Source organism: Myodes glareolus, chromosome 8 (assembly GCF_982192425.1).
Source record: "Myodes glareolus chromosome 8, mMyoGla1.1, whole genome shotgun sequence".
Lineage (NCBI taxonomy): Eukaryota > Metazoa > Chordata > Mammalia > Rodentia > Cricetidae > Myodes > Myodes glareolus.
The window spans coordinates 68,980,628-69,007,923 of record NC_142033.1 but is presented as its reverse complement, the minus strand read 5'-3'; the positions used below and the strand labels follow the sequence as shown (position 1 = coordinate 69,007,923).

General features: G+C 50.6%; 1 protein-coding gene across 1 annotated transcript in view; it reads right to left on the bottom strand.

Moving 5' to 3' along the window:
• Positions 1-20,708, bottom strand: part of Wfs1 (wolframin ER transmembrane glycoprotein) — a 28,318-nt gene extending 7,610 nt beyond the window's left edge. Inside the window, exons 1-4 of the mRNA XM_048414974.3 lie at positions 20,578-20,708; positions 13,487-13,738; positions 3,171-3,253; positions 1,350-1,494 (exon numbers count right to left, since the gene is read on the bottom strand). Of these exons, the coding sequence (XP_048270931.2) occupies positions 1,350-1,494; positions 3,171-3,253; positions 13,487-13,733 (475 nt within the window). The 5' untranslated portion in view covers positions 13,734-13,738; positions 20,578-20,708. The remainder of the gene's footprint in view (positions 1-1,349; positions 1,495-3,170; positions 3,254-13,486; positions 13,739-20,577) is intronic.
• Positions 20,709-27,296: the final 6,588 nt, after the last annotated feature.

Sequence of the window (27,296 nt, the reverse complement as noted above, 5' to 3'; positions counted from 1 at the left end):
CTCCCAGGAGGCTGGGCACAGGGTCATAAGGGATCTGACTGGCTTCTTTGATTCAGAGTAGAGTAGATACCTGTCCCCAAAGTGTATCTGAGCCTATCCCTGACAGCACCCATGCTCCAGGTTGGAGGCCAGGCTGGTCTGGCAATGTCTGAGTGTCCACTGAGGCACAGAGCTGCCAGCCCTTCCTGGCTTGTTCCCTCTCACATCTTGTCCTCAGGGGACCTTCAGCAGGGACTACGATAGGAACAAGGTACAAAGCAAGGTGCTGTGGACCCAAGTCTGAAGAGGAACAAGTCACCTAGAATCTGGGTCAGAATCGCTGCAATTACCAGTGGAACTGTGGCAAGAAGGGGGCATCCCTATGCCCACAATGTTTCCTGGGCTGGGACTCTACCCAGGGTAGCTGGGAACATGGATTCTTCCACACAGAATGAAGAAAGAATGCCAGATGGCCCAAGGGAGTGAGGTGAGCAGAGACATGGGCAGCAGTGGCAATATGGTATGGCCTCTCTTTTAGGAGGTCTGGACTTTTTACCTGCCCAGGAATCTTGGGTAAGATGTCAGAGCAGGACAGGGCAGAGCGGGTGAGGCTGTGCTGCCTCTCCTTCCCACGCTCCATGGCTGTGTGCCTGCCCCTGCTCCTAGGTAGCCCTGGGAACCACTGGCTCCAGACCACAGCCTAACATGACCAGCTCTAGGTTATTCTGCCTGCGGTGGCCTGGGCAGTTGGGCCGGGATACCCTGGTTGACAGAACTTAATGGGGAAACCATTCTTGTTTTATTTTGTTTCCCCCACAAATGACCAGTCTAGTTGTTGAAGAGAAAAAAATTACGTACACCAAATGTAACTTTGAAAACACTGATATATACCAGAAGAAAAGATACAGAGTGTCTCCCTGGGCTTTGGTTATGAGTAATTTGTATCCTTGTGGCTTCTATATACAGCAAGCATAAAAATTTACAATTAAAAATAAATTATCAAAATATGCAACCACAACAAAAACTCAGTGAAACCCCCATGCCACCTTCTGCAGACTTGGAGACTACAGAACACTCACACTCCGGGGCACTTGGGACAGCTGCCTCCTCCTGACTCTATGAGTTACTCCCCGATTTGGACTAGAACCCAGAAGGGAAGTGAGAATAATTAATTGCTAACTAATTACCTGCAGACACCAAGCACAGGATGAAGGACAAGGAATTGGCCTGGCTTATGAAGTACCTGGTAGATTTCAAAAACCTCTAAGGGCAAGGAGGTAACAAAAAGACCTCTCCATTCCCAACAGCATGGCCATCACGGCAAACCACATACCCGACGTGCAGCGGCTGAAGGTCCCACACAGTCTCACCTTTCCTGTCAGCCAGGCATCGCCTCAGCAGCTTCACAGCTTCCCGCCTGCCCTGCTTGGCTGCCAGGATTAGCCAGGCCACAGCCGAGCAGCTGTTGAGTTCTTCGTCAACGTCATTCGCAAGTCGCAGGTAGTGTTTGCCCACCTGGGAGCAGAGACATCCATCACCCTCCAGCTTCCAGGACCCTGCTCTCCTCACTATGGGGCAGGTGTGGAACCTTCTATAATGACAGGATGTGGGCTCTCCACCGTGCTGAGCTCCTTCCCTTGCTCCATGCCTGCTGGGTGCTGGAACCCCAGTATGGTCAGAAAACTAGAGGCAGAAAATGGCTGAGTCCATGTGCTGCTTCTCAAACAGCACAAGCTGGAGAAAGGCAGCCAGGAGAAGCCCAGGTCCTAGGCCAGATTACTATTTATTTTTATAATAAAATTTTAAAAATGAAAACCATTTATTGCATATGCACATGTGTGTGCATGTATGCCACAGCATACTCGTGGATATGAGAGGACAACTTGTGGGAATCGTTTCTCTCCTCCCACCTTGTGGGTTCTGGGACTCAAATTCAGGACACCAGGCTTGGGGCTGCAAGCACCTTTACCTGCTGAGCCATCTCGCCAGCCCTAACAGATTTACTGGACTGTAACCATGGCTGCTTGCTTACATGTTGATGTGACAGGTTTTCTGTTTGCCATGGAAATGTTGATTAGTTTAGACAGATTGTGGAGTCCAAAATATTTATTCTCTGGCCCTATGCAAAAATGCTCACTAACCCAGTCCAATCTTCCCACTGTACAGATGGGCAAAGGGAAGCCAAAAACACAGACAGGCCAGGAAAGAGCTGAGCATGCTCCTTGGGTTCAGGAGGTTGGGGAGGACTTCACAACCCATCCAGCTCTATGGATGCTCACTAGCCTCCGGAGCCACAGGGCACAGGCTGGAGATGACTTCACAGTCCAACTGGCCCCTCAGATACAAACAGAAAAATTTCCTTGTGCCCCGACATAGAGACTTTCTCTCTTCTTTGAGGGTTGTAGGGTGGGAGACTCCAGGGGTCACTTGCTTGAGCTACAAACATGGAAGTCAGGTGGTCAGAGGTCACTCTCAATCCCTTACATCACAGTGACCTCCCCGTAGTGTAAACTGGGGTGAGGCTGGAGACAGAGTGGGGCACCCTAGACCCAGGGATGGGAAAGCAGGGAGCATGGACTGGTCTGGCTGCCTGCACAGTGCAGAAGGACCGACAGGAGGGGACAAAACTGTCTTGGTCTCCATGGCAGCCAAAATGTGAGACATCTGATTTCCACCTGCCAGGGCATCCTGAGGACAGAAATGATGGCCTGTCAACTGAGTCTCTGACACCCAGGAAGCTTGTCCTGTCTGAGCTCCTCTGCTTATGACGTTCTTGTCCCATGCAGACACGGTGAGTCTGCAGCTAAGGCAAGGAGCAAGCCTGCTGCAGACAGCTGGAAGAGGAAGGAGGGAGGGTGCCCTGGAGGAGTGCATGCCCAAGACAGGATGTGTGTGCTGGACCAGAGTGGTGAACATAGATGCACCAAGAAGGTACTGAAGGAACAAAAACAAACAAACAAAACCCACCCAAAACTAACCAATATGGGGGGGGGGGTTACATAACCACACTAGTTCCCCACAGAAAAGGTCAGACCCCTACTCCATGAGCTACAGGGCACCAAGCCAGGCTCACTGTGCTGAGGTCACATTCTAAGATTCCCCCCACCCCAGATTCTGATTCTCACCTTTGTCTGGGTTTTGTGGTCTCCAATCCTGGCTTTCTCCCCCCCCACCCCAATGCTGGTCCTCACCTCTGTCTGTGCTTTGGGGTCTCCAGCCTTGGCTTTCTCCAGGACTTCTTCAAAGGGGATCTCCACATCTGCTTTCATGGGACCTTGAACATGAGGAGAAATCAGAATGTCACACAGCCGGACCTTACACCCACCAGTGGAATGGAGGGATGGCGGGACCAGGCTTCAGGAATTCTGCCACTGATTCTCAGTGAGGCAGGAGGATGAGGCTGTGAGGCAGGAGGATGAGGCTGTGAGGCAGGAGAATGAGGCTGGGACAGAGAGGGAGCCTAGAAGGCAGCGGGTTGCCTTCCGACACTGCTAGCAAGTCAGAACAGTGGCAGCCTGTTCTGTACTAGGGGTGTTCGTCACTAGGAGCTCTTTGGGTGTGAGGACTAGGAGTGGGGTGCAGACTTGAGTCCCACTGTCGCCCTTCAGCTCCAATCCACTCACAGAGCTGCAGTCTAAGAGGCCTTAAAGAGAAGGCACACCTGTGCTCAGCAGACAGTGCAGCTTTGGAGGACGCAGTTGACGGGCATTCCTTTATTCTTAAGGGTGGGTGTCTTCCCTGTCAGGGCTGCCGTGACAAATGCTGTAAGCTGGGGATTTACAATCTGGAATTTATCGTTTAGGGTTCTGGGGGTCGAGAAGTCTGAGTTCATGGTGCCAGTCGACAGATCTCAGGATCTGGTTTATAGCTCATGGTGGTACCTTGCTCTGTCTGGAAGGAGCGAGATAGCTCTGGGACCTATTTTGTATGGGCACTAATCCTATTTATGAGACTCTACCCTCATGATCTCATCACACTCCAATAAGAAATAAGCAACAACCTCATCAGGGGCTGTAGGGAAATGCGTGAAAGTCCACCTGGTGCCTCCCATCCCCAAACAAGTGCATGGTTCAGGGATGGACAGTGTCAAGCCAATGGTGTCTTGTACTGGGTCTGTAAGAACAGCCTTCCTCTCATGCCAGATCGGCTCTGTGGTGGGGTACCCTTTGGATAGAGCCTACCTGAGAGGGAGGGCACCACAGGAAGACAGAGCAGAGTGGAGAGGGGAGTGAAGGGGAAGATACCTCCTAGTGATAGTATATGAACCCTGGGTCCAGCCTCACCTGGAGTAGAAAGCTAGAGTCTCTATGGTATATGGTCTGGGGCTGGGGGAATTAGTGCAGAGGGTTAAGTTCAGTGTTATGCTTGTGAGCAGGAGGACTTGAGTTTAAATCCTTAGCACCCACACGAGAAAGCTCATCATGGCTGTGAATGCCAGCAACCCCAGAACTGGAGACCAGAGGAAGAGGAATCCTGGCCAGCCAGCCAATCTAGCCGAAACAAGAAGCTTCTAATTCAACGAGGGAACCTGTCTCATGGGAATTAGAGCAATAGAGGAAGACACCCAGCATTTTTCTCTGGCCTCTTGTGTGCACACCTGCACAATCACATGTACACACTCAACACAATCCCACACACTCATCATACCACATTCCACATACACAGGCAGGAAGGATGGAAGGAAAGAAGGAAGGAAAGGAGGGAGGGAGGACAAAGGAAGGAAGGAAGGAAGGAAGGAAGGAAGGAAGGAAGGAAGGAGGGAAAGAATAGTTCCTTGCCATTGTCCCTCACCCTTGTTTCTGCCAGTGCGTACTGGATTTCTGTCATCTGCAACTGAGAGGTTCCTAACTAACTCCAATCAGCTAGTCACATGTAATCAGTTACAGTCATGAGTAGCTCATATAATTCTGTGAAGGTCCTGACCTCTGTGAGCCCACGGACAGGGCCCTGCCCATCTCTTCGGGTGGTGCTCTTCCACAGGCTCCGTGCACTTGAAAGAGTCCTGCACAGCATGCAAACTTGGCAGTCCTGCTGACCATCTTGGGGAGGAGAACCCCTGTGGTACACTGTCCTTTCTGCTGGCCCCAGCTCCTTCATCTATCCCAGTCCCCAGCAGTGCAATGGTGTGGTCCGCTGACTAGGTCTGACTGGTCTCCATGCCCCAGCTTCCAGCAGTACAGCTCAGCGAACTCAGAACAAACAGGGCTAAGTGCACTGGGCCGACAAGGGGGTAGCTGTGTGTAGGTTTTCAGTGTTCTTCTGGCCTACCCGTCTCAGCATACCCGCCCAGCACTCACGGTCTGGAGACTGTGGTGCTACCTGCAGGGTCATGCTCAACCACGCCAGACAGCCTCTGACACTTTTCTCTACCCAGCCTTGACTGTACAGCCAGCACGCCCAGAGGCAGCCTCCGTACAGCAAGCTACTTTGTTTCCACACCACTGAGTCATCTTATACCTAATATTGCTTAAACCTCCTAAAGTATGTTAAACACCCTTAGAAGAACACAATTATAAACACATGACCAATAAATCTGACACAGCATCCTGTCTCTGACATGCCACACTTCCTCATCATTTGCCCTGGGTCTTTGGCCTCCAGCATTTCTCTGTCCGTCCATCATGAGGGGTTATGTTGATGGGTGAGAAGAATTACAAAGGCACTGGGGTCACATCACCCCTGTGGCCAGAGCAGAGGATTAAGTGTACTAGGGTTTTCTCACACTGGACAGTCAAGGCTACCTGAGTGGGGGGGCTTCACAATAAAGAGGGTCACTGGGGCCACTCTGGACCAATGGAGTCACCCATAGGGAAAACTGATAGAGGCCCCCACATGGGGCAATCGGGATCATTCTGGGAGGAGGGTTCTTCAGCACATGTGGGACAGCAGCGATACCACCCTTCTTGCTGGCAGAGCCATAGGGAAGGCACAAAGACAACTGTTGTTTGGCGGCCTGAACAGGCTAAGGCACTTGGCCCCGGTCACCCACCCAGCGGACGCTACTGAGCTAAGGAGCCATGGTCACAGCTCACTCTGAGAGCCAGTGAGGAGAGCCACGGAGAACAGCCATGTTGTCAGCTCAGGTGACATGATCACTGGAGACAACAGCCCTGCCTGGAGAGACTTCCTGGAGAGGCTGACATGAGAGGCTTGGGATGCAACCAGAGACTGGAAGTAACAAACAGAGGCACGCTGCCAGCTTTCCAGAAGACACAGGGACCATCGGGGGTGGCCTCACAACATGGTCGCTGAAGCACAGGGTCACAGTGTATACTCAAGAATGTGGGCCGAGGCTTTGCTATGGGACTCTGAGACCACAGCTCAGTTGTGTGACCTAAGGGAAGTAGGGTCCCACATCCAGTTCTTCACTGGCTCCTCACACCTAAACAGCTATGTTCTACCAGAAGCCCTGTGAGGCCCAGGGGCTCCTGAGAGGCCCAGAGGGATGAAGAAAAAGGGCTGTAACCAGGTTAGGACTGAGATGGCCTGTCTCAGAGGTCCTCGTCTGACCCCGGGTGCACCTGGGCCAGGGCTCGAGGTTCATGCAGCCTACTTTCCTTCTTCATGTCACGCCCTAGGCAGCATGACAGTCCGTAAGTCTCCAACAGGCCCAGACCAGTGTCACTGAACCCAACCCAGCAGCAAGTCTATTCAGTTCTGCCACCAGAGAGGCACACGGGCAGGGTTACAGATAGCATCGGCAGACCACACTGTGTCCCCCAGCCCTCTGTGTCCACTGAGTCACCTAGGCTACCTAGGTCACTAGGACCAGGCTCTGGGCTTCTGCTGAGGCGAGCGTTAGGACCGACCCTTGAGGCCTGAAGCCCAGGACACCTATGGAGAGACGCTGGGCTCCTGTGCTGACCTATGGGCTATGCGGCTATGAGATCCTGCTGACTGGCTGGGCACAGCTGGACACAAGTCGTATGTGACCTGTGCAGCACTGCTGGGGCAAAACTCAACATTCAGAATGGACCCATCTCTCTGTTCAGCAGTCCCTGGGCACCCCTAGAGCCTCATCCCTTCCTGTGGTGGCTTGCTAGCCCATGGCGCTGGTCTCCTTTGCTGTCTGGTCTCAGGAGCATCCCAGACCAGCCATGAGCATCATGGGACACCTTCTGATACGGCAGGGGGCTTGCCAGGACTACCAGCAGGGCCAGGAGTGTGAGTGTCCCAGCAAAGTTCTATGGACCAGAAGGGAATCTGGAGGACAGCTAGAGAGTGGGGACCCCTAAGCAGCGCTGGGCCATGCCCGAGATTTTGAAAGGCAACTCAGATGATACCTTAGCCCCAGGTTCCCTCGGGGGCTACAACCAAAGTCCCCAGCACTGAGATCAACACCAAGGATGCCATTACTCATTTGTCACCATAGAGCACAGGTTTGGGAAGGTCCTACAGGGCAGTCGTGTGCCTTGGACCCTGCCACCAAAGCCTGGCAGGCTCCACTCTGGGGACAGATAACTGGCTTGGTGAAGGTTCCCTTGGCACAATGGACTCAATTCAGCAGGCACACAGTATGTCCTCTGTCCTTGGCCACCAAGTCCCTGGTGGTCCACTGGTAAGTACAAAGTCAAACTACTCCTAACTCCCACGTCTCCCACCCCAGCTGGGTGGGACCCGGGGCCACAGCTTCTTTTTCCATCTGTTTCCTCATCTGAGAAAGGAGATGGCAGCAGGTGACAGTGCCCGACCCCAGGTTTGTAGTGGGGGAGGGGCCGATGCAGTCAGAGGCCTAAAGAGGTACTAGGTAAAGCCTCGTGTCGTAGTTACACATCTGTATCTTAGCAGATGCTCAGTGAACCTGCAGACATGTTAGCTAACTAGCTGAACTCTCCCTGGCAGGAACTCTAGGCCCCAGTGCCCCTGCCAGCAGGGTGGGGGCCTATTGTCCAACATCAGTGACCAGGGGCAGGAGAGGGGAAGCCTGGACTTTTAAGAACTGGAACCTCCAGACTGCTGTCCCGCCTGGCTGGCTCTTCCCAGTGCCACTGTGGGCAGAGCACACACGGCTAACACCTGCTTCCTGGTGGTATCTGAAATAGCGATCTGGGCCTTTCACTCAGATACCCACATTGAAACCCAGCTTTCCGGCCACGGCCTCTGCTCCCAGAGTCACACGATATCAGGGAGAAGGGGTGGGTGGCATTTGGCGCTGGGCTTGGATCTGGGGCCAGGGCTTGACTGCCTTGGAGGCAAAGCTGAGGGACACAGTGATCTCTTAAGAAGATTTATAAAGCAAAGGGCCTGAGCACAGGACAGCTGAAGGTGACATTGGCCAGGCAGTGTTAGTTGCCCAGGAGCCTTAGCCCCAGTCAAGCAGGCTGGAACCCCTTCAGCTCTGCCAGGGAGGCAGCCAGAAGATCTGGTCCCTTAATTCAGGAACTAATACACCAGGCTGTGATCTGTGGACAGGCTGGCAGACGGTAGTAGACACAGGGGTGCGCATCACTAGTCGAGGGACTCAGCAGGTGTTGGGTGGGGAATGCTCCTGGGTTGAGCGGTCACTAAGGGCTGCTGGCCTCTCTCAGAGAAAACAGAAAATGCCAACAGCTGCAACAAGATGGCAGAACAATGTTATGGAATATTACTTTAACTGTGTAAAGATGTGTTGCATTTATTTATGCTGCATTTGTCTATGTAAAGGTGTGTTGCACTTGTTTATGCTGCATTTGTTTAACTATGCAAAGATGTGTTGCATTTGTTTATTGATGGAGGAGGGTTATCTGTCTATTGTGTTATTTTCATTGGTCAATAAAGAGACTGCCTTGGCCCCTTGATAGGACAGAAAATTAGGTAGGCGGAGAAAACAGAACAAAATGCTGGGAAGAGGGCTGTGAGGCAGAAGCCATGGAGCCAGCCACCAGGTTAGACGTGCTGAATCTTTTCTGGTAAGCCACCACCTCGTGGTGCTACAGATTATTAGAAATGGGTTAATATCAAGATATGAGAGTTAGTCAGTAGTTAACTCTCTAGAGATAATGGGCCAGGCAGTGCTTAAATAAATACAATTTGTGTGTTGTTATTTCTGGGACTAAGCTAGCCGTGCGGGAGCTGGGCAGGATGAAAAGCAGGCCTGCCCGCAACTCCTCACTACAGATGGCGCCCACGAAAGAGAGTAGTTGGGTGTGGTGGTATACACCTTTAATCCCAACACAAGGGAGGCAGAGGTAGATTGACCTCTGTGACCTCAAGATGTGGTAACACACACCTTTAACCCCAATGCCTGAGAGGCAGAGACAGAGGATCTCTGAGTTCAAGGTGTGGTAGCACACGCCTTTAATCCCATCACTGGGGAGCAGAGACAGACAGATCTCTGTGAGTTCAAGGACAGCCTGATCTACAGAGTTATTCCAGGACAAAGATATACAGAGAACCTGTGTCAAAAAGTAAAAAAAAAATTAAAGAAATAGAGGTTAAAAATAAAGCTGCATAAAGATGGAAAATACACAGAGAATCTTGATACTGTATGCTATTATGCTCTCTTTGAATTGTCTGAATGCTGAGGAAGGAGCAACAGCTGCTAAAAGATATTTGTTTATAAATGCTGCTAAACTAATCCAAGATAGATATGTTCAAAATACCTTGACTTCTGAATTTGGATCTAAGGATATGATACTTTGGAAAGGAGGTTCTTCTTTTGGTTTCACAGAGGATGAGACCCTGTGGATAGCTTCTATCCCAGTATGGTATGATAGACCACGCCCTCCTGAAAGGTTTCTGTGAACACCCTCAAAAAATTACTTCATTCAACTATCAACTGAGACGAAGCTAGCAAACAGGTTTACTGTGAAAGACCTGATTAACAGCGCCCCTATTCAGCAGAAAGAAGTTTGGAGAGAAATAACTACGTCCATATTCCCAGATATTGTTTATAAATATTCTTTTACATTTAAAGGGGGATATAGTATAGATATGAATAATTTGCTTTGTTATGGATTTTAAGGTCAATTTTGTTATATGTATATATATTTCTGATTTTGATTGTGTAGTTCATTTAAAAATGCAATGTATAATTAAAAATATAGGTTGTTAATGGATAATCATCAATAATACTCAAGCTTGTAGTAATGTTAGTTTGATTTTCTAGATGTGCATAGATATATTTCAGAGAGACTTTCTTCATATCTTTCAAAGACTACAGAACATAGCATTTAATGTTTTAATAACTTAGGACCTTTCATGACAATGAGACACGTCTGCTCCTGGCAGCACCAATCTACTTCAAGAGGAAGATGGGCATCGAAGAGGCTCCTTATGGAGTTGGTTAGCCATTTGGGCAAGAAACTGCTCTTGCCTGGACTGTTATATAAACTGGACACAGAGAACCTGCAGAGAGAGGACTGCTGAACTTGCCTAAAGGTGAGATGATCTTTCGGGGTTCCTGATTCATGAAAGAGTCTGCGAGACATTCTGCAGGACACAGCAGATAGTGACTGAATTGCCTTTGAAATTTCCTGCTTCATGGAAATGTCTCTGGATATTATGGGCCTGAAGGCTGAAGATGGGTGCCCCAACGATACAGAGGAACTTTGGGTGACTGTCCAGGCAGCGAGATGTCTCTGTCATTTCTAGAGTTTTGGAAGTTGCTTACTTCTTGTTTACTTAGGTAATATATCCTTCTGGAGTCTTTGATGGAGTTAAAGAATGGATAGTCGTAGTTATAGTTTTCCATTATTATGATAAAGATATAGTTATAAATATTGTGACTGTAATTCTTGCTTGATAACTGTTTTGTTATGTGTAATTTTACTATGTTAAAATGAAAGCCTTTCTTTTTTGTTTATACAGAAAAAGGGGAAATGATGGAGGAGGGTTATCTGTCTATTGTGTTATTTTCATTGGTCAATAAAGAGACTGCCTTGGCCCCTTGATAGGACAGAAAATTAGGTAGGCGGAGAAAACAGAACAAAATGCTGGGAAGAGGGCTGTGAGGCAGAAGCCATGGAGCCAGCCACCAGGTTAGACGTGCTGAATCTTTTCTGGTAAGCCACCACCTCGTGGTGCTACAGATTATTAGAAATGGGTTAATATCAAGATATGAGAGTTAGTCAGTAGCTAACTCTCTAGAGATAATGGGCCAGGCAGTGCTTAAATAAATACAATTTGTGTGTTGTTATTTCTGGGACTAAGCTAGCCGTGCGGGAGCTGGGCAGGATGAAAAGCAGGCCTGCCCGCAGCTCCATACTACAGTTTATGCTGCATTTGTTTCACTATGCAAAGATGTGTTGCATTTGTTTATGCTGCATTTGTTTCACTATGCAAAGATGTGTTGCACTTGTTTATGTTGCATTTGTTTAACTCTGTAAAGATGTATTACATTTGTTTATGCTGCATTTGTTTAACTATGTAAAGGTGTGTTGCTGTTTCACCTTGCCTGCCTAAGGCACTGATTGGTCTCATAAAAAGCTGAACAGCCAATAGAGGATAGTAGAGGGATAGGCAGGGCTTGTGGGCAGAAAGAATAAGTAGGAGAGAAATCTAGGCTCCAGAGAGAACCAGAGGGAGACACCTGGGGCCAGTCATCCAGGCAGCCACCAGCTAACCAGACACAGAAGCAGCAGAAAAAGTAGGACACAGAGAATGAAAGAAAGGTAAAACGTCCCAAGGCAAAACGTAGAGGAAGAGAAACAGGTTAAATTAAGTTATAAGGGCTAGTGGGACAAACAGGCTAAAGGCTGGGTTTTCATAATTAAAAAGAAGTCTCTGTGTCATGATTTGGGGGCTGGTGGTCTGAGAAAGTCTGCTATAGAACAAACTGACCAGGACTGGAGGTGGTACCCCATCACTCATACCTACCATCCAGGGACCAAAGAAGCCTCACACTAAACCCGCCCCCCCTCCCCCCGGTATAGCAAGAGATAGTCTCAGCATCTGCATGGCAGCAGCTGAGGCCACACAGCCACCACCTCTTTACAGTCCATGGAGAGAAGTAATTTGACACAAACCTTTGCCCAAAGATACAGCCCCACTCTGTGACTACCCACCCCGGGAGGCAAAGGTCTGGTAGATGACATCACATGCTGGAACATAGTGTCAAGTGAAACTGTGGAGTCACACAAATGCCAGGGTGGCAGGACTAACTGGAGAGGATGGGCCTAGTACACGGGATCCAGAGCTGGTGTCGATGCTAGTCACTTGCCACCAACAGGCAGCATTGTCCTCCTGCATCATGATAGGCCATGTCCACTCTCCACACATGGTCCTTGGGTGCTCCTTCCTGACAGGCTTCCATCCTCTGCCCCCCAGATCCCTTGCAGGATTGACCCTGCCCTGCACTGCTGGACTCCAGCCTCTGCAGATAGTGTGCCTGGGGCTCTCATTCATTTAACTTGATGCTTACCGCCCCCCACCACATCCTCCCACAATCATCCCCGTTTGTCATCTGACACAGGAGAAGGGCACATGCTGCCTGGAGGCATAAGAACTTGGGGAGGCCAGAGGCTGCCAAGAAGCCCCTGTGTGAGGCACAGAGTCCCACACCCAGCCCATAACTGACCTGCTGCATCTCAGGACACTTCTAAGTCAGAGGTGAGTCGCAACTATTCCCAAGGCTCAGTTTTCACCCAGCAGAGGCCCATGAGGTCAATTTAAATGCTCCCCAAAAGAAATATTTTTATTTATTTATTTATTTATTTATTTATTTATTTATTATGTATACAATATTCTGTCTGTGTGTATGTCTGCAGGCCAGAAGAGGGCACCAGACCTCATTACAGATGGTTGTGAGCCACCATGTGGTTGGCAGGAATTGAACTCTGGACCTTTGGAAGAGCAGGCAATGCTCTTAACCACTGAGCCATCTCTCCAGCCCCAAGAAATATTTTTTAATTAAAAAAAAACAGGAAGAGGACATCAGAATGCAACACAGAACAAGGAGGAGGAGGATATTTCTTTGGAAACTTCTGTTCCCAGTGAGAGAGAGAGAGAGAGAGAGAGAGAGAGAGAGAGAGAGAACACATACGCTTGCACCCCACAGGCGCCAACAGAATATGTGGTTCTTCCCTTGAGCTGAGACTGGAAAGAGGTTGCAAAGGTAGGAGACCCCATGAGCAAAGGCATCCCAAAAGGTGAGGTGAGCAGAGCACTTTGGGGGCAGGAGTTCTCAGTGGGCAAAAAGGAGGTGAGAGACCATGAGGGCCGATCTGAAGGATGCAGAATGGCCTCAAGGTGCAGGGAGGAACAGGTGACAAGCCAGAAGTAAGAACCCAGGGCTGAACCACTATGCACTCAAGCCCTTCTGAGAGCTGGGGGGTCCAAGTAGGACCACAGAGACTGCAGGTGTGACCGTGAGCATCTCTGAGCCATGTGGTCCACCTGTAAGTGAGGCTGCTACCCAAGGGAGAAAGATACTGACTGAAGGGTTGATCATACAATTGACATCCACATGCACTTGGTATGTTGCAGCCCCAGTACTTGAGGAACTTAAGGAACCCAGCCATGCGCCCACCCTGCTTCCCCAGGTTGCTGTGGGCTGAGGACTGCAGGCCTTCCTGGCCTAACCCCTTACCAGCTCTATGTACTCCTTCTCGGCTGCTGGCACGAGGGGCCCGTGACTCTGGAGTGGTTGCTTCCCCAGCACCTGGTCCAGCGTTGGGATCAGCCTGAGGTCTGGGAGCGTGCGGAGCCTCAACCTTTTCCTGCTCCAGGGAGGCAGTGGCGTTGAGCCGGGCCCGGGCCTGGGGCTGGACCTGGGGCTGTGGTACAGATGGAGGAGGTGGGCCAGAGGGGCTTGGAGGTGGAGTGCCGGAGTTCATCTTGCCTGCAAACAAAGAGGAGGGTCAGACACGCAAAAAGGCCCCTGAACCAGCCTGATGGTAAAATGGGGAAGAGGTGTGAGCTGCCAAGCTCGGCAATCTCGTTTAACCTGATGACCCCTGGGGGGCAGCTTCAAGTTCTCATCAGGTCAAGCCAGGTGACCCTGGACTTTGGTGCTTCCCTTCGAGAAATGAGGGTGATGCTGAGGACACTCAGAGAGATGGGACACATGGTATATACTGAACATGGATAGGGCCTCACCATGGAGGATGCATGGAAACCTACGTGGGTTACCTAGCATCTGTGAAAAACGAGTCTTTGCCGAGGGAATAGCTGAACTGTTTAAATGAGATCATGTGGACTTAGGCTGGTCCTAAGTTAAATTGGAGTTCAATTGGTGGTGTCCTTAGAAACAGACCCAGCACAGGGGTCACCTGGAGATGGACCAGAGGCGGCAGCAACAGAACTGCGAGAGGACAAACACCAAGGACTGACGGACACCCCAGGCGACGGAGAGGTGAGAATAAATAGCCTGAAGTCTCCAGAGGGACCAGGCCTGGACACATCATTTTGGCTTCAGCCTTCAGATTCCACAACTGCAGACAACACACTTCCGTAAACACACTGACTTCTGATGGAAGCTTGAAGAAATAACACTGGGGCTGCGGAGAAGGCTCAGTGGTGAAGAGTACTGACCGCTCTTCCAGAGGACATGCATTCCATTCCCAGCACCCACATGACAGCTCACAACTGTCTATCTCTAACTCTAGTTCCAGCAGGTATGATGGATGCCTTCTCCTGGCTCTGCATGCATGCGCATGGTACACATATGTGCACACAGCCAAAACTCTCATCTACATAAAATAAAATACACACAAGATAAAAACAAAACCGTTTTAAAAAGAAACTAACACTCGGGTAGAGTAAGCACACGGGATGAGGCTGAGGTAGGGGGCACAACTGGTGAGCCCTAGAGACCAGGCCCTAGTCTCAGGACCATACACCCCAGCTTTTAATACACATTATAAAAAGCCAGCTCTCGAATCGCCTGGAGAGCGGTCAGTATGCAACACTGGTGAAAGGGCTTGACCGGTCAGCAAAAGGGCCTTGCATGTTGCTTAGCAACTTGGAAAATAACAGGTCGTCATCATTAAGGCAGTCATGAGCAGAGACCATAGAATAGCAAGCACTGGAGGATCCCAAGCCAAGAAGGGCTTTGAGGGGACGGAGAGAGGCTCCTGAAACTGCTGGACTCCTGGACACTGGAATGTGGAGAGACCATCCCTCAGATTCCCAAATGACCCTCCACAAAGTCAAGGCCATGTCTGTCCTCCTCATCACTTGTAAGGAAACAAGCTGGGGAGTCTAGCTAAGAGGAAATAGAATTCTGACTCCAAGGGTCCCTGATCTCTTGGTCTGGGCTACCAGTCATGTGATCCTGAACAACCGTGTGCCTTTCCTAAGCATCAGCATCCATATCTAGGACCTAGGACATAGCTCCATGCTCAGGGTGACTGTGAGGACGGGAACCCAAGACCAAGTTGCAAGGGACCAGGTCTCAGTATTGAACCCGGCCAATAGTTTCCAGATGGGTGGTTCTGCACACTGTACCACTAGAAAAGCCAGGAATGGACCCAGGCCTCTACGCTAGTCACAGACTCTTCCACTTCCATTCCACCCCCAGCTACAAATGGGTCCCACAGAGGGGAGCTGTGTCTAAAGGGCAGAGCAGATTTCAATCTAACATTCTCCTGCATAGGGCAGAGTCCTTAATTCAATTTACTTTCTTATTTATGTTTTCTTGAGCCCTTATTTTAAAACATTCCCCAGAGATATTTAAAAGCAAAAGCATGACCAAGTCTCATGAATCTGCTTGGAAATCAGAGCGGGGCTCTGAGCGCAGGCTTCCGGGAATGGCAATGCCTTGCAGACCTTATCAGCTAGCTAAATGTGCAGCCCCACAGGGGTATGCGGACCAATGGGGGACTACACATCGTACATCTACAGGGACACACAGACCCATGAGGATATGCAAACTGACAGAGACTTCACACCCATAGGAGCCCCCAGACCCAAGGGAGGCCACAGCCAACAGTGCAGCGAACAAGGGGCTGTGCTCCCCACACAGAGCCACCTCACCACCAGACCACCTCAGACTCAAGACAGGGTCACCTGCAAGCTGCCTCCTCCACTGGTTCCCCTGCCATGGAACAAAGGTACCGCTTCCACTTTCACGAAAGGTAGAAGGGGCTCCCCTGCCCCACAAACACAAAGCACAGCACCTGTCTTTAGGCAGAAGCTCTGCTCAGCCTTCACATGCGCCTCCTGCGGGCCCCTCCGAATCTAGCAGGTAGGAAGACACCATTCCAGGTCCCTGATGAGGAAACTGTTCAGCCTCCAGACCCAGGCCCTGAGGTCTGGAAGGAGGAGGAAATGTTCACACAGCTTGAAGTGCCAGGGCTGGGTTCAAACCCACTCCTGTGATTCCTCCGACCTCAGCAAACATAGTGCTGAAAGAGGCCTTGCATGTTCCCTACCCTTTTCCTGGTCCCTTCATTGGCACACTGGCTGTCATTCCATAGCACCAAGCAACCGCTACCTCCATGCTTCTGGCCTGCAATGTCCTTCAGGGAGCCCTTCCACCCCTCCCCATACAAAGCCTCACAACCTTCAGTTGCAGCTCCAGCTACACATTGGTCAGGGTTTCCCAGAGGCCTCTTCTGAGGCCCTAAACACTAGCTCTCAGGGCTTCTGTCTTCTCTCCATGATGGAAAAGAGGGCACTTTCCTGACCAAAGGGCACTACATAGTCACAGGTACCATGGGGAATGGCTGCTTAGCTTCCCTGCCTCGGTTTTCCCCACACCTTTCACATCAGGTGCAAAGGGATATGGTAAAAGAGAAAGCCACCTGTAAATGGTGAGGCATTTTAAAACAAAACAAAACAAAAGCCCTAGATGGGGAACTTTGGGAATAGTTCAAATGGAAAAATGCTTACCAGGCATAAGGCTCTGAGTTCAATCCCCAATCCCAGTGTAAAAACAAAAGCCTTATACAGTAATTCTGGAGGCAAAGACAGGCTGATCCAGGTGGACAGTAGTTGAAGAACAGCTAAGGTTGACCTCTAGCTTCCCACATGCATTCACGTGTACATCCATGAGTACATGCATACATATGAACACACAGAGACCCAAGTGTGAAAGCCTCTCCTTCAGGTGAAAAACACCTTATAAAAGGAAATGCCAGGGTGCCAGGGAGACAGGCTATAGCTGACTGCTACGTTCCTACGTAACTGACCAAGTGCATACAGCAGTCAAAGCAAAACTATTCAAAACAAGGAGTCTGGTGAGGCCGGGCGGTATTGGTGCATGCCTTTAATCCCAGTATTTGGGAGGCAGAAGCAGGTGGATTTCTATGAGTTCGAGGTCAGTCTGGTCTACAAAAGTGAGTTCTAGGACAGCTAGGACTGTCTTAAAAAAACCAAAAAGAAAAAGAAAGAAAGAAAGAAAGAAAGAAAGAAAGAAAGAAAGAAAGAAAGAAAGAAAGAAGTCTGGTAAAGCAGGGGACTTCATTTCAGGTTCTGGGGGCACTGGCCAAGTCTAGTTTAGGGCAAAGATCTTATTAATGCAAAAACAGTTTCCTGGAATTATTGGTCACAGAGACACAAGAATTAGATCATCAGACCTGATATGGGGGGTGGGCAGGAAGGACCTGCTGGTGCCACAGTGAGTCCAGAATTCAGGGCTACACCTCAGGGCATACACTAGGCTTAATGAATGCAAGCTGAAACACTAGGCAGTCAGGCTTCAGGGCACTGGGACTGATAGGGCTGAATGACCTTAGGCAAGTCCCTCCTAGGACTGGAAATCCCTGGCTGTAGAACGAGAACCTCGTCACTCAGTTCTGGCCCCAGATGCACAGTGGCCAGAGCAGTGGCTTTAGAACTCATCATTGAGTAAGAGCCCCAAACACAAAGTGGCTGGCATTCCTTCCCTGTGAACACCAGGGCATATTTTTATCCCATCTAAACAAAAATGTCAGCGTCAAGGAGCTGTGCTGAGGAGTGGCTAGCCCCGGAGAAGCCACGCTGGGCAGGGCTGCCTAACTGTGTTCTATTGAGGTTGGGGCTATAGGACGCATGGAGCCTTCTATCCGGAAAGTTCTAACCTTCCCAGGATAGCTTCATTCTGGTCTACAGGGGACGGTGCCTCTCTCTCAGTCCCTTGGTAATAAGCCCCAGGGCAAGTCAAGATGACCAGCATTTCTGCTTCCACATAGTGCTCACGGAAGACACAGGCGAGGTTCACACCCAGAAGCATTCCTCACAGCAATGCGTTGGTGTTCTGAGAGCCCAGGGATAAAGTCTTCAGCCTCCACATGGTACCCACTGCACAGCTATTAACCATGATCTTATGTACAGAGAGTCAAAGATAGAAAGCAAAATACACAGTCAAGCAGTGTTCCAAACAGATTTGGTAATCATCCTGGGTCTGTTTCGGATGAAAACAAAATTTATCTGTAGAAAAATATGGAAGAAATGCCCCTCCCCCACAGCAGTACCATCTGAGTAAGGAACATAGGTGGTTTTATTTTACCTTAAAAATACATTTCCTTTATTTCCTATCATGAATGTGGAGCATTTGGAGAGTTAAAATGAAACATTATTTTAAAATTCACCAGTGACCAAGCCCCTGGCCTAGGATGCCCACTCTGGCCTGGCCTGACCCAGCCCTCTGGCACAGGGCTGACCCTCAAGACAAGGTCACAAAGCCCTTTGTGGCTCCCAGATGCCTATTTTTGCCCAGAGCATTAAGTCCAAACCAAGGAACAGTCCAGCTCTCCCAGTGTGACAAATTCACAGGGACAGAGGGAGAGTGAGCTGGGAGGGGCATGGGCTGCGGTGGTGGTCCTGCTCTGGGCTGGCTGTGTGGCTCAGCAGGCTGGACTGGGGGGTCTATCTGATGTTGAGCCTCCCTGCCCAGGAGAAGATGCTCCAGGGCTAATCTCCGAGCATCTGTCTTGGTAGGAAGGTGATATCTAGTTAGACAGCCTGGTTGAGAAGCCACAGTGATGGAACGGACAGAGAAGCTCTCATTTAACCATGGAAAGGGCCACGTTAGGGACTTTGCAAAGGCCTGGCTAAGCCTTCGGGACAAACGCAAGAGAAAAGGAGATTTTTTTCAGCATTAGATGTACTCGTGTCCTGGGGAAGGGGTGAATAGATAGACAAACATCAGTCCCCTGGGGGGTCAGCAGAAATGCCAGGCTAGGAGTGAGCCTGGTCCCATGGGTCCAAGAATGTAAGAGCCACTGAGGGTGCCTGGAGCCATGGAAGAGCAGGGAGGAGAGGAGGGGCCATCCAGACAGAGTGAGAGGCCTGGACAGGGTAAGCACTGGGGTAGACGGGAAGCCAGGGAACACAGAAGGCTGTAACCGGACTAAGATGTAAGAGGAACTAAGAAGTGGGGACTCAGAAGTGACTTGGCATGCGTCTGGGGACTTCAGCCTCCTCCTAAAGTTGGGGAGGTGGGAGGAGGGGTGCCTTACAGAGCATAGTGCTCCCTACCCATTTGTCACTGTGTTTGGCATCTGTCAGACAGTGTAGGCATTTCTGGGACCAAGACTGAGCTAGGTCTCCTGTGGGACCAGCCCCAAACCTTCTGAAGGCATAGGGGAGGCCAGCACTGGGGCACTCCCCACATTTTCCACGTGGGAAAGAAGGTGAAGGGCATCTCCTGCGGATGCTGCCTGTGTCTAAGGAGCATTCAGGAAGGAAGTAGAAAAATAAAAGAACCTCTCTCTAGATCCCTAGTCTGATGAAAAGTACCTGTGAGTGTCATCAGCACCTTAGAGACCAAGATCAACATGTGTGAGGGCAGGAAGTCAGCCCCCCTTCCCACTTCTTTTGGGCTCTGAGTGAGTGATGGAGCCTAGAGATAGGAAAGTCCTAGCCAACCACCAGGGGTCATTGTCCAAGGTGAGGGAGGAAGGGCTGCACTTGCTTGCTGGGGGCAGAGGCTCATTAGCTCTGTCCATTAGCTGCGTGGTCCTGGCCAGGTCCCAAATCCACTGAGTCTCTAGTGGCAAATGAAAACTGTTAAGTCCTATCCCTGGAACTAGGGGCCCACTTGGGGTGGAAGGTGGCGGTAGCAGGGAGGTAGTTCTGAGGAACCCATACACTGGTTTATTGGACTATCATATAACGTCAACTAACCAAATACGGTGAAAGGACACAGCTCCAATCACACCAAAAGGACAGGGTCAGATTTTCCAGAAGACAGTCATCCGATCAGAACCTAAGTTTCCTAAGGTGCGGTGCATACCAGAGCTAGGGGCATACCACAGTCAGCGGTTCTTACTAGGGTGGTCACTCCAAGCAGTTCACAAGGGTTCCTCCCGCTGTCCTGCCTCCTTCACTGAGAACTGAAACAGCCCCAAACGCCCCAAGGATCAGGTCCTGTGGGGCCCTGTGCGGGAGGTGGGGTAGGGTGGAGATAGGGCATGATAGGGCAGTTCTGGGGCGTGAACAGCCCCAGATGACCGGCTGTCCGATCCGCAGCGCAGTCTCGCGGGGAGATTTGCAGGCGTGCCCAGTACTCCGGGGCTGGACGAGGGGCGCGCGGTTGGGGCACACCCGATCCGGTTGGGGCAGTAGGCGTCTCGGGCTCCGCGGAGCAACGAGTCTTGGCCTACAACTTCTGGCAACTTGGAGTTGACTTGGGGCCTGGCCACCCATCAGGGGAAACTGAGGCCGGCAGAGCCGTGCCTCCCAGCGCTTCGGAACCCTCCCTGCCGTTGCACACCCAGAGCCAAGGACACGGCACAACGATCCTGAAGTACTCACCGGCCGCAGTGCTGGGCCTCCCAACCCGCAGCAAAGTTGCTCAGAAACCGCGGAGATTTTCCCCGGCCAACAGAGCAAGCAAGGCGGAGCGCTCGGCCCTGCAACCAGCGCGGCCCCAGGCAAGGGGCGGGGCCTGGGCGGAGCCTCAGCCGCCCTCCACTCCTGAAGCTGCTCCCGGGACTCGGCCCGATGAGAGGCCGGTGAGCCTGCCAATCATTATGTGTTCTCGCCAATCACCGTACGCCTCGCCTTGCAGCGACGCGCTCTCTTGGTCCACAGGCGGACAGATGGCGCCGGGAGGGCGGGTCCGGCCAGCCCACAGTGAAAGTCTTGGAGCGAACTCGGCCCGGTCCTGCCCCCTAGCCGCCCCGCCTCCAGAACTCTCTTTCCTGATCCAAGCTTATGAGCCAACAGAGTAACAGGTGGTTGGACCCAGGAGCAAGAGTCGCGCCACCTTCCGCTCACCTCTGCACCCGGGGGCCCCATTTTTACACTTGAGATCGGCTCTTGCAGTGCCTGTGGACCGCGCGCCCTTCGTGCCAGGAGCCCTAAGTCCGAGGCATCGAGATAGACAGAGGACTCCCCAGAGTTGCAGCGAATACAAAAAAAGTGTGGCTCAAATAAGTGTGCACGTGCCACTAACTACTCCTTTAAATGACCAAAACCAAACGCAGACTAGCAGGCTTTAAAGATTAGCCAGACAATAACGCCAGGCTCAGGCAGTTGGAAGGCCCCTTCTTTTTGATCCTCTTTTTGGTAGCTGAGAGGTGTGGTTTGGAGATCAGAGCTACGGACTAGTTTCTGTGTTCCTTTCTTCTCTGGACCGCACTTCCCACTTCATGGAACTTGTCTTGCTTACGTGCAGGTGCAGCAACCGTTGTTCAGGCCGACAGAGACAGGAAAGCGTCTCAGGGGGAGTAGTCTCTGTCCACTGAACCACCCCAACCGTGCTCTGTCAACGGCACCTGGTTCACCAGATACTTCAATTCTGCAGCTGCTGGAGAGGCTCAGTGAGGAGAAAGGAAACTCATCCCAGCAGAGCAGCCCTGCCCTGGTTCCCTCCAGGGCCCTTTTATAAGCGGAGGTTTTCTGGTTCACCCCCTATGTGGGGGTGACTGTTTCCCAGGGGTCAAGTCCAGTAAGCGGGAGCACCAGATGCCAGTGGCTTTCTCGGACCTATAGCCGCGTTTGACCAAAACAAGTTTCTGAGAGTTGTTCAGAGAAATGACATTTTTAAAATTTTTATAACCTTTCCCAATATGGAAAAGGGAAAGTGGCCCCTGCAGTAGCAATTCGCATTTCCATGGTAACTAATTGTCTTACTGCACTTTCTGTTGCTATGACAGAATATCCGGGACTGGGTAATTTGCAAAGGGAAGAAGTTTATTTGGCTCATTGTTCTGGGGGTGGAAGAAGGCAGGAGCAGGCAGTCGCATGTGGCAAGGGCCTTGTCCTGCATCAATGTTTGCAGAAAGCAGAAGGGTAGGTGGGCTGTGGAGAGTGGAGAACACAGGCACCATATTTCGTAACCTGCTCAGTAGAAACTAATTAAACGAGAGTAATTGGTGCACTCCTCAAAAAGACTTCAACCCCTTTTAGTAACCTAAGCACCTCAAAGGCCTGACCTCCTCTAAGCTTCACAGTGGTGAACAAAGGTTTGTGTTGCTACTGCTAATATAAATATGCTTTAACCAATACATAAAACTTATACAGGCTACTGTTTGAGGAGCGCTCGCGCGCGCACGCATACACACACACCAGAGAGAAAGAGAGAAGTTGAGATTTAAATCAGGGTAAACATAGCTCAAACATTTGTCATCTCTGTAATGGTTTTCATCTATTTTTGAGATCCATAGCACTCACCATAAGCATAGGGCCACTTTATTGTGTGACATTCACCAGAACTTCTCCTTCCTCTGACTCAGTGCCCACCTCCCACCTCTCCCCATCCCACCTCCTGCAAACCACAGCTAAGCCACACACCTGTTTCCTCCTCCTGGGAAGCTCTTCCCTCCTAATTATCTCTCAAACATTTAAAAGTTCTTTAAAAACCAATTTGGTGAGTTTTTCTCTTCTTTTCTTCACACTTGGGCCACCTCCCCTCCATCTGGGAGGGCTGGGGCTTTGCCCACCCTGAGGATTAGCATCCTGCTACCCTTGCAAGGCTCAGCACAGATAGGCTTGCTCTAGCTGGACTTTGCCTACTCATTCTTTACGGCCTCTAAAGGCATGTGTAACTTGGTCATCCACCCCTTCTGGCCACTGTCCGGGAGATCACAACAGCCTGGCTCTCAGGATGCTGCATAAGCTGCCATACAGAGACCACAGTGGGGCAAGATCATGGTGAGTAAAGATTAAATAAATCTTCCTGTGGCCAAGGAAAGAGATTTGACTAAAATTGCCTCCGACTGCACAGGGAGTCTCAGAAAGCACCACGCTGCCTTTTCCATGGAGCTGAAAAATGAACAAAGTCACAGGCAAATCTGAAAAGAATGGTAGAAGTGAGGGCAGATTAGCAAACTGGAAGATAGCTAACTGCAGGGATGGACAGTATAGAATGAGGAGGGAAAACACACATCACATACATACATCACACAAAAGTGCATACATTCACACACACCAAAAAGGAGATGCGCGGGAGGTTCAATAGAACAGAGGGGAACTCAAGAGGAGAGAAGAAGCAGGCAGTGACCCCAGGCTGCAGATGTACCCTTTGACCCAAGGAAACGGAGACATCCTTGTGGGATTTCAGCAAGAAAGGGTCACAGCCAAAGGAGGGGTTCCAAGTTTCTGGAGGACTTTGGAACAACATCAAGGCTCCTTTCCCTGTAGTGACAGGACTCATCTGTCAGGTAGAAGAAAAAAAACACGCAACATGGCAAGCAGCTGTGCTGAGCCGCTTTTTAGAGGGGAAGAGCCGTGAAGTTCTGCTCTGACCATGACATTCCAAACATAGAGGCGACTCCAAGACAGAGTACAGCCAGGAACAGGAAGTGGTGGCCAGTTTAGCTCTGATTTGATCTGAGCCAGTAACTTCCTGCTGGGGCTGCCAAGTGGGGCTCTCGAAATATATACCACAGGTTCCCAGGGAAGTCTATGTTAACCCACAGCCAAAAAAATGCAATCTAGCTTCTCTTAGAGAAGTCAGGCCATTCTAGGATCACAACTGAGAAGTGGACAAGAAGGGAGGAAGGGAGGAAGGAAGGAAGGAAGGAAGGAAGGAAGGAAGGAAGGAAGGAAGTCTGGTTTGGTACTTGGAGAACACAGGGCATGAAAGACTCCTTTCGGGGTGCCACTGCCATTTATTTTTAATTCTTTAAAGGAAAAAAGCCATTTGTGGCTCAGAAATCAGAAAGCTGCAGTTAGTGGGAAAGCGGCTGTGAATTTCTGAATTAATGCGGAAGTTGGGCAGGGCCTGAGGACAAAGGAAGAAGCAGGGTTGAGGAGGGTGTCTTAATAAGGGTTTCTGTTGCTGTGGTAAACACCACAACCCAACAACTCGGGGAAGAAAGGGTTTATTTCAGCTTGTGTGTCCAGAACACAGTCTATCACGGAGAAAGTTAAGGCAGAAACTCAAAAACAGGAACCTGGAGGCAGAAATTGAAGCAGAAGCCATGGAGGAGTGCTGCTTATTGGCTTGCTCCTTATGGCTTGCTCAGCTTCCTTCTTATAGCACCAGGACCACCTGCCTTGTCTTCCTCCCACATCCCGATCCTGATCTCTTCCCATGATGTCATGATGTTTAGATTCTCCACTCCAGTGCCCCCGACACTGCAGCTCCCTTTTGCAGATAGCCCTCTCTGACTTCCTCCCAGGTCCAGGCACAGGGTCAAACTCACTTAAACTCACAGACACTAAGGTCAGGGGCTGGTGAATTATCTTCAGGAGAGCTGAGCTGGGACCTTTTCAGGCCACTGGTATGTTAGGAGACGAATCATCGGTATCAGGGCCTGATTGTTGAATCCTGTGAGTGGGACCATGCATGCATGAACGCCGGCCTGGGTGTCTGGGTGGGCCTTAGACATAATCGCTGGTGTTCGTCTAGAGAGATCATCAAGAGGTTTGGATCAGAGAAGAAGATGAATCTGGGACAAAGAGAGGTCAAAGATGCTGTACTTGGAAGGGTGTAGTGGCAACTGGCCACCACTGGAAGCTGGAAGGAGCAAAACTACTTCTCCATGGTGACAGCCTAGCCATAGAGACTTCAGAGGGCTGACTCCAGAATGGTGGCAGGGACATCTCTGTGATTGGAAGCCACCAAGTTATCACAAGGCAGCCATAGGAAATGTACAGTCAGTGATAACATGCCAGAGTTGTGGCTCTGTGGTCCCTGATACCCAGCCAAGTTCCCATAGATAAGCTTGGGTGGGGTGTGAAAATTCTGGTCTTTCACAAAGATGACCTTGGGGAGAATGTAAGCAACCCCTTGCCATTTAAACAGACAGTCATCTAATGAAAAACTCAGTGCCCAGAGGAGAAGCAAGCAGTGTTGAACACTGTGGCCCCTGAGTGACCAGGTCAAATGCTTTAGAGACTTAACGTATGTGGTGGTTTGAAAGGAAATGGCCCCCAAAGGGAGGTGTGACTTTGCTGGAGTAGGTATGGCCTTGTTGGAGGAAGTGTGTCACTGTGGGGGTGGGCTTTGAGGTCTCCTGTGTTCAAGCTATGCCCAGCACACCGTTCACTTCTGATGTCTGCAGAACTCTCAGCTCCTGCTCCAGCACCATGTCTGCCTGCATGCTGCCTTGCCATGTCCCACCATGATGATAATGGACTAAACCTCTGAAATTGTTAAGTCAGCCCCAGTTAAATGGTTTCTTTTATAAGAGTTGCCATGGTCATGGTGTCTCTTCACTGCAGTAGAAACCCTAACTAAGACACCATCTCTATCCCCATAGCCTGAACCTGAGAGCTTTTAGTCCTGTGGGTTGCTAGTGGTAACACATGGAGCAGGTCAGGATTGGGGGACTAGCTGCACCAGCACCCAATGAGATAGGACCAGGCATCTTCATTGTATTAGGGTCCCTGGAGACTCTGATATATAGGGCCACTTTACTGGCTAGTTTTAAGTCAGTTTCACACAGGGTAGAGTCACTTGGGAAGAGGAACCCTTAAATGATTGGCCTGTGGATAAGACTATAGCACATTTTCTTAATTAGTGATTGGTTTGAGAGGACCTGACTCACTGTGGGTGGTGCCACCCCTAGGCAAGTGGTGCTGGGTTCTTCTATAAGAAATTAGGCTGAGCAAGCCAGTAAGCGGCACTCCCCCATGGCCTCTGCATCAGCTCCTGCATTCAGGTTCCTGCCCTATTTGAGTTCCTGTCTTGACTTCTCTCAGTGATTGGACTGTGACGTGGAACTAAAAGCTAAATATACCCTTTCTTGCGTGCATTGCTTGTATTCATAGTGTTTTGTCATGACAACAGATACTAATACAGAAACTTTACCCATGACTGCTAAGTCAGCTGGTCATAATGTCACCATGCCAACAGCATTACTGCCGTCAATGTAGAAAGGCAGAGCCCAACCCTAGACCACCCAGCTCTAAACTTTGCTTTAACAAGATGCCTGTGAGACCTGGAGACACCACTGTAGGCAGGAGGCCCTCATCCCATAACACCCTGGGGGAGCATGGTCTCCAATCCCAGCAGCTGGCCTGGAAGCCCGAGTTCCCCTGGAGTCCTGGGAAGAAGTGCGCATGAACACCTTGAATATTAAGCAGTCCTGGGGCTTCCCCAGTCATGCTAAGCCTACCCCCTCCCCAGCTCCATTGTGCAGGCTTCCCAGGCTTTGGCTATATCCGGTTGTGTTGCTGTTTGGGCTCCGTGGATCTTCCTGTAACCTCTCTGTCCCTCCTGTCAAAGACGGAGGTTTCTAAGGTTCACACTGCACAGCTGCTGAGTGGCAGAGCCTCTGCTTTCCCATCCTTCTTCACCTCCCCCCACCTTCCGGCATGGCCCTGGGCAGCACCCCCACTCCCACCCCTTCTCTATCTTTCCCTCCTTCAGCCCAGTGGCACCCACTCCATAGTCTTCTGGGGATCACAGTACAAGGAGTGGGAGTCTGAGCTGGTGATGGTCACACGGCTCGTGTGTCAGGGCTGTGTGCTCCATCAGGCCCACGACTACCAACACCTCCACACTCCCCAATGTGCACACACACCGCATTGTCTCTCGGAGCTCTGAGCCTCTGTGTGAGTCTGAGTCGTGATTTACCCACCTCTGAAGGCAGAGAGTGACAGCCAACCGTGTACCACCACCACTTGCTAGTGAGTCACCCGATGCATTGGGAAATTTCATGTGGGGAGGGTGTGGGGGAGCTGTGAGAAGGGTGCGGCCCCTCAGAGGAGGACCATTGTATGGGGATGTCTGCTCCTAGGCAGTCCGCTGAGGTACCACATAGAGGCAGGAGACTTCCTGTGTCCAGACCCTCATCTGCATCATGTGTGATAGGAGGAGTGACCATGAAAGTCCACGCAGGACTCACGCTTCAGGGGTGGCAGTTCAGGTCCCAGAGTGTCACAGAGATAGACACAGCAGCAGTGGCACTACAGATTGTGTGTGCCAACGTACATGTGTCTATCCAACGTCTCTGTGTCCCTGTGTCTATCTTGTCTTCAGAAGAGGCAGGAAGGCTATAGCTCCTTAGACAGCCACTGCTGTGTTCCATAGGCCTCTCTGCTACTAAGGCAAGAGTGAGAGGGTCTGAGGCAACCCA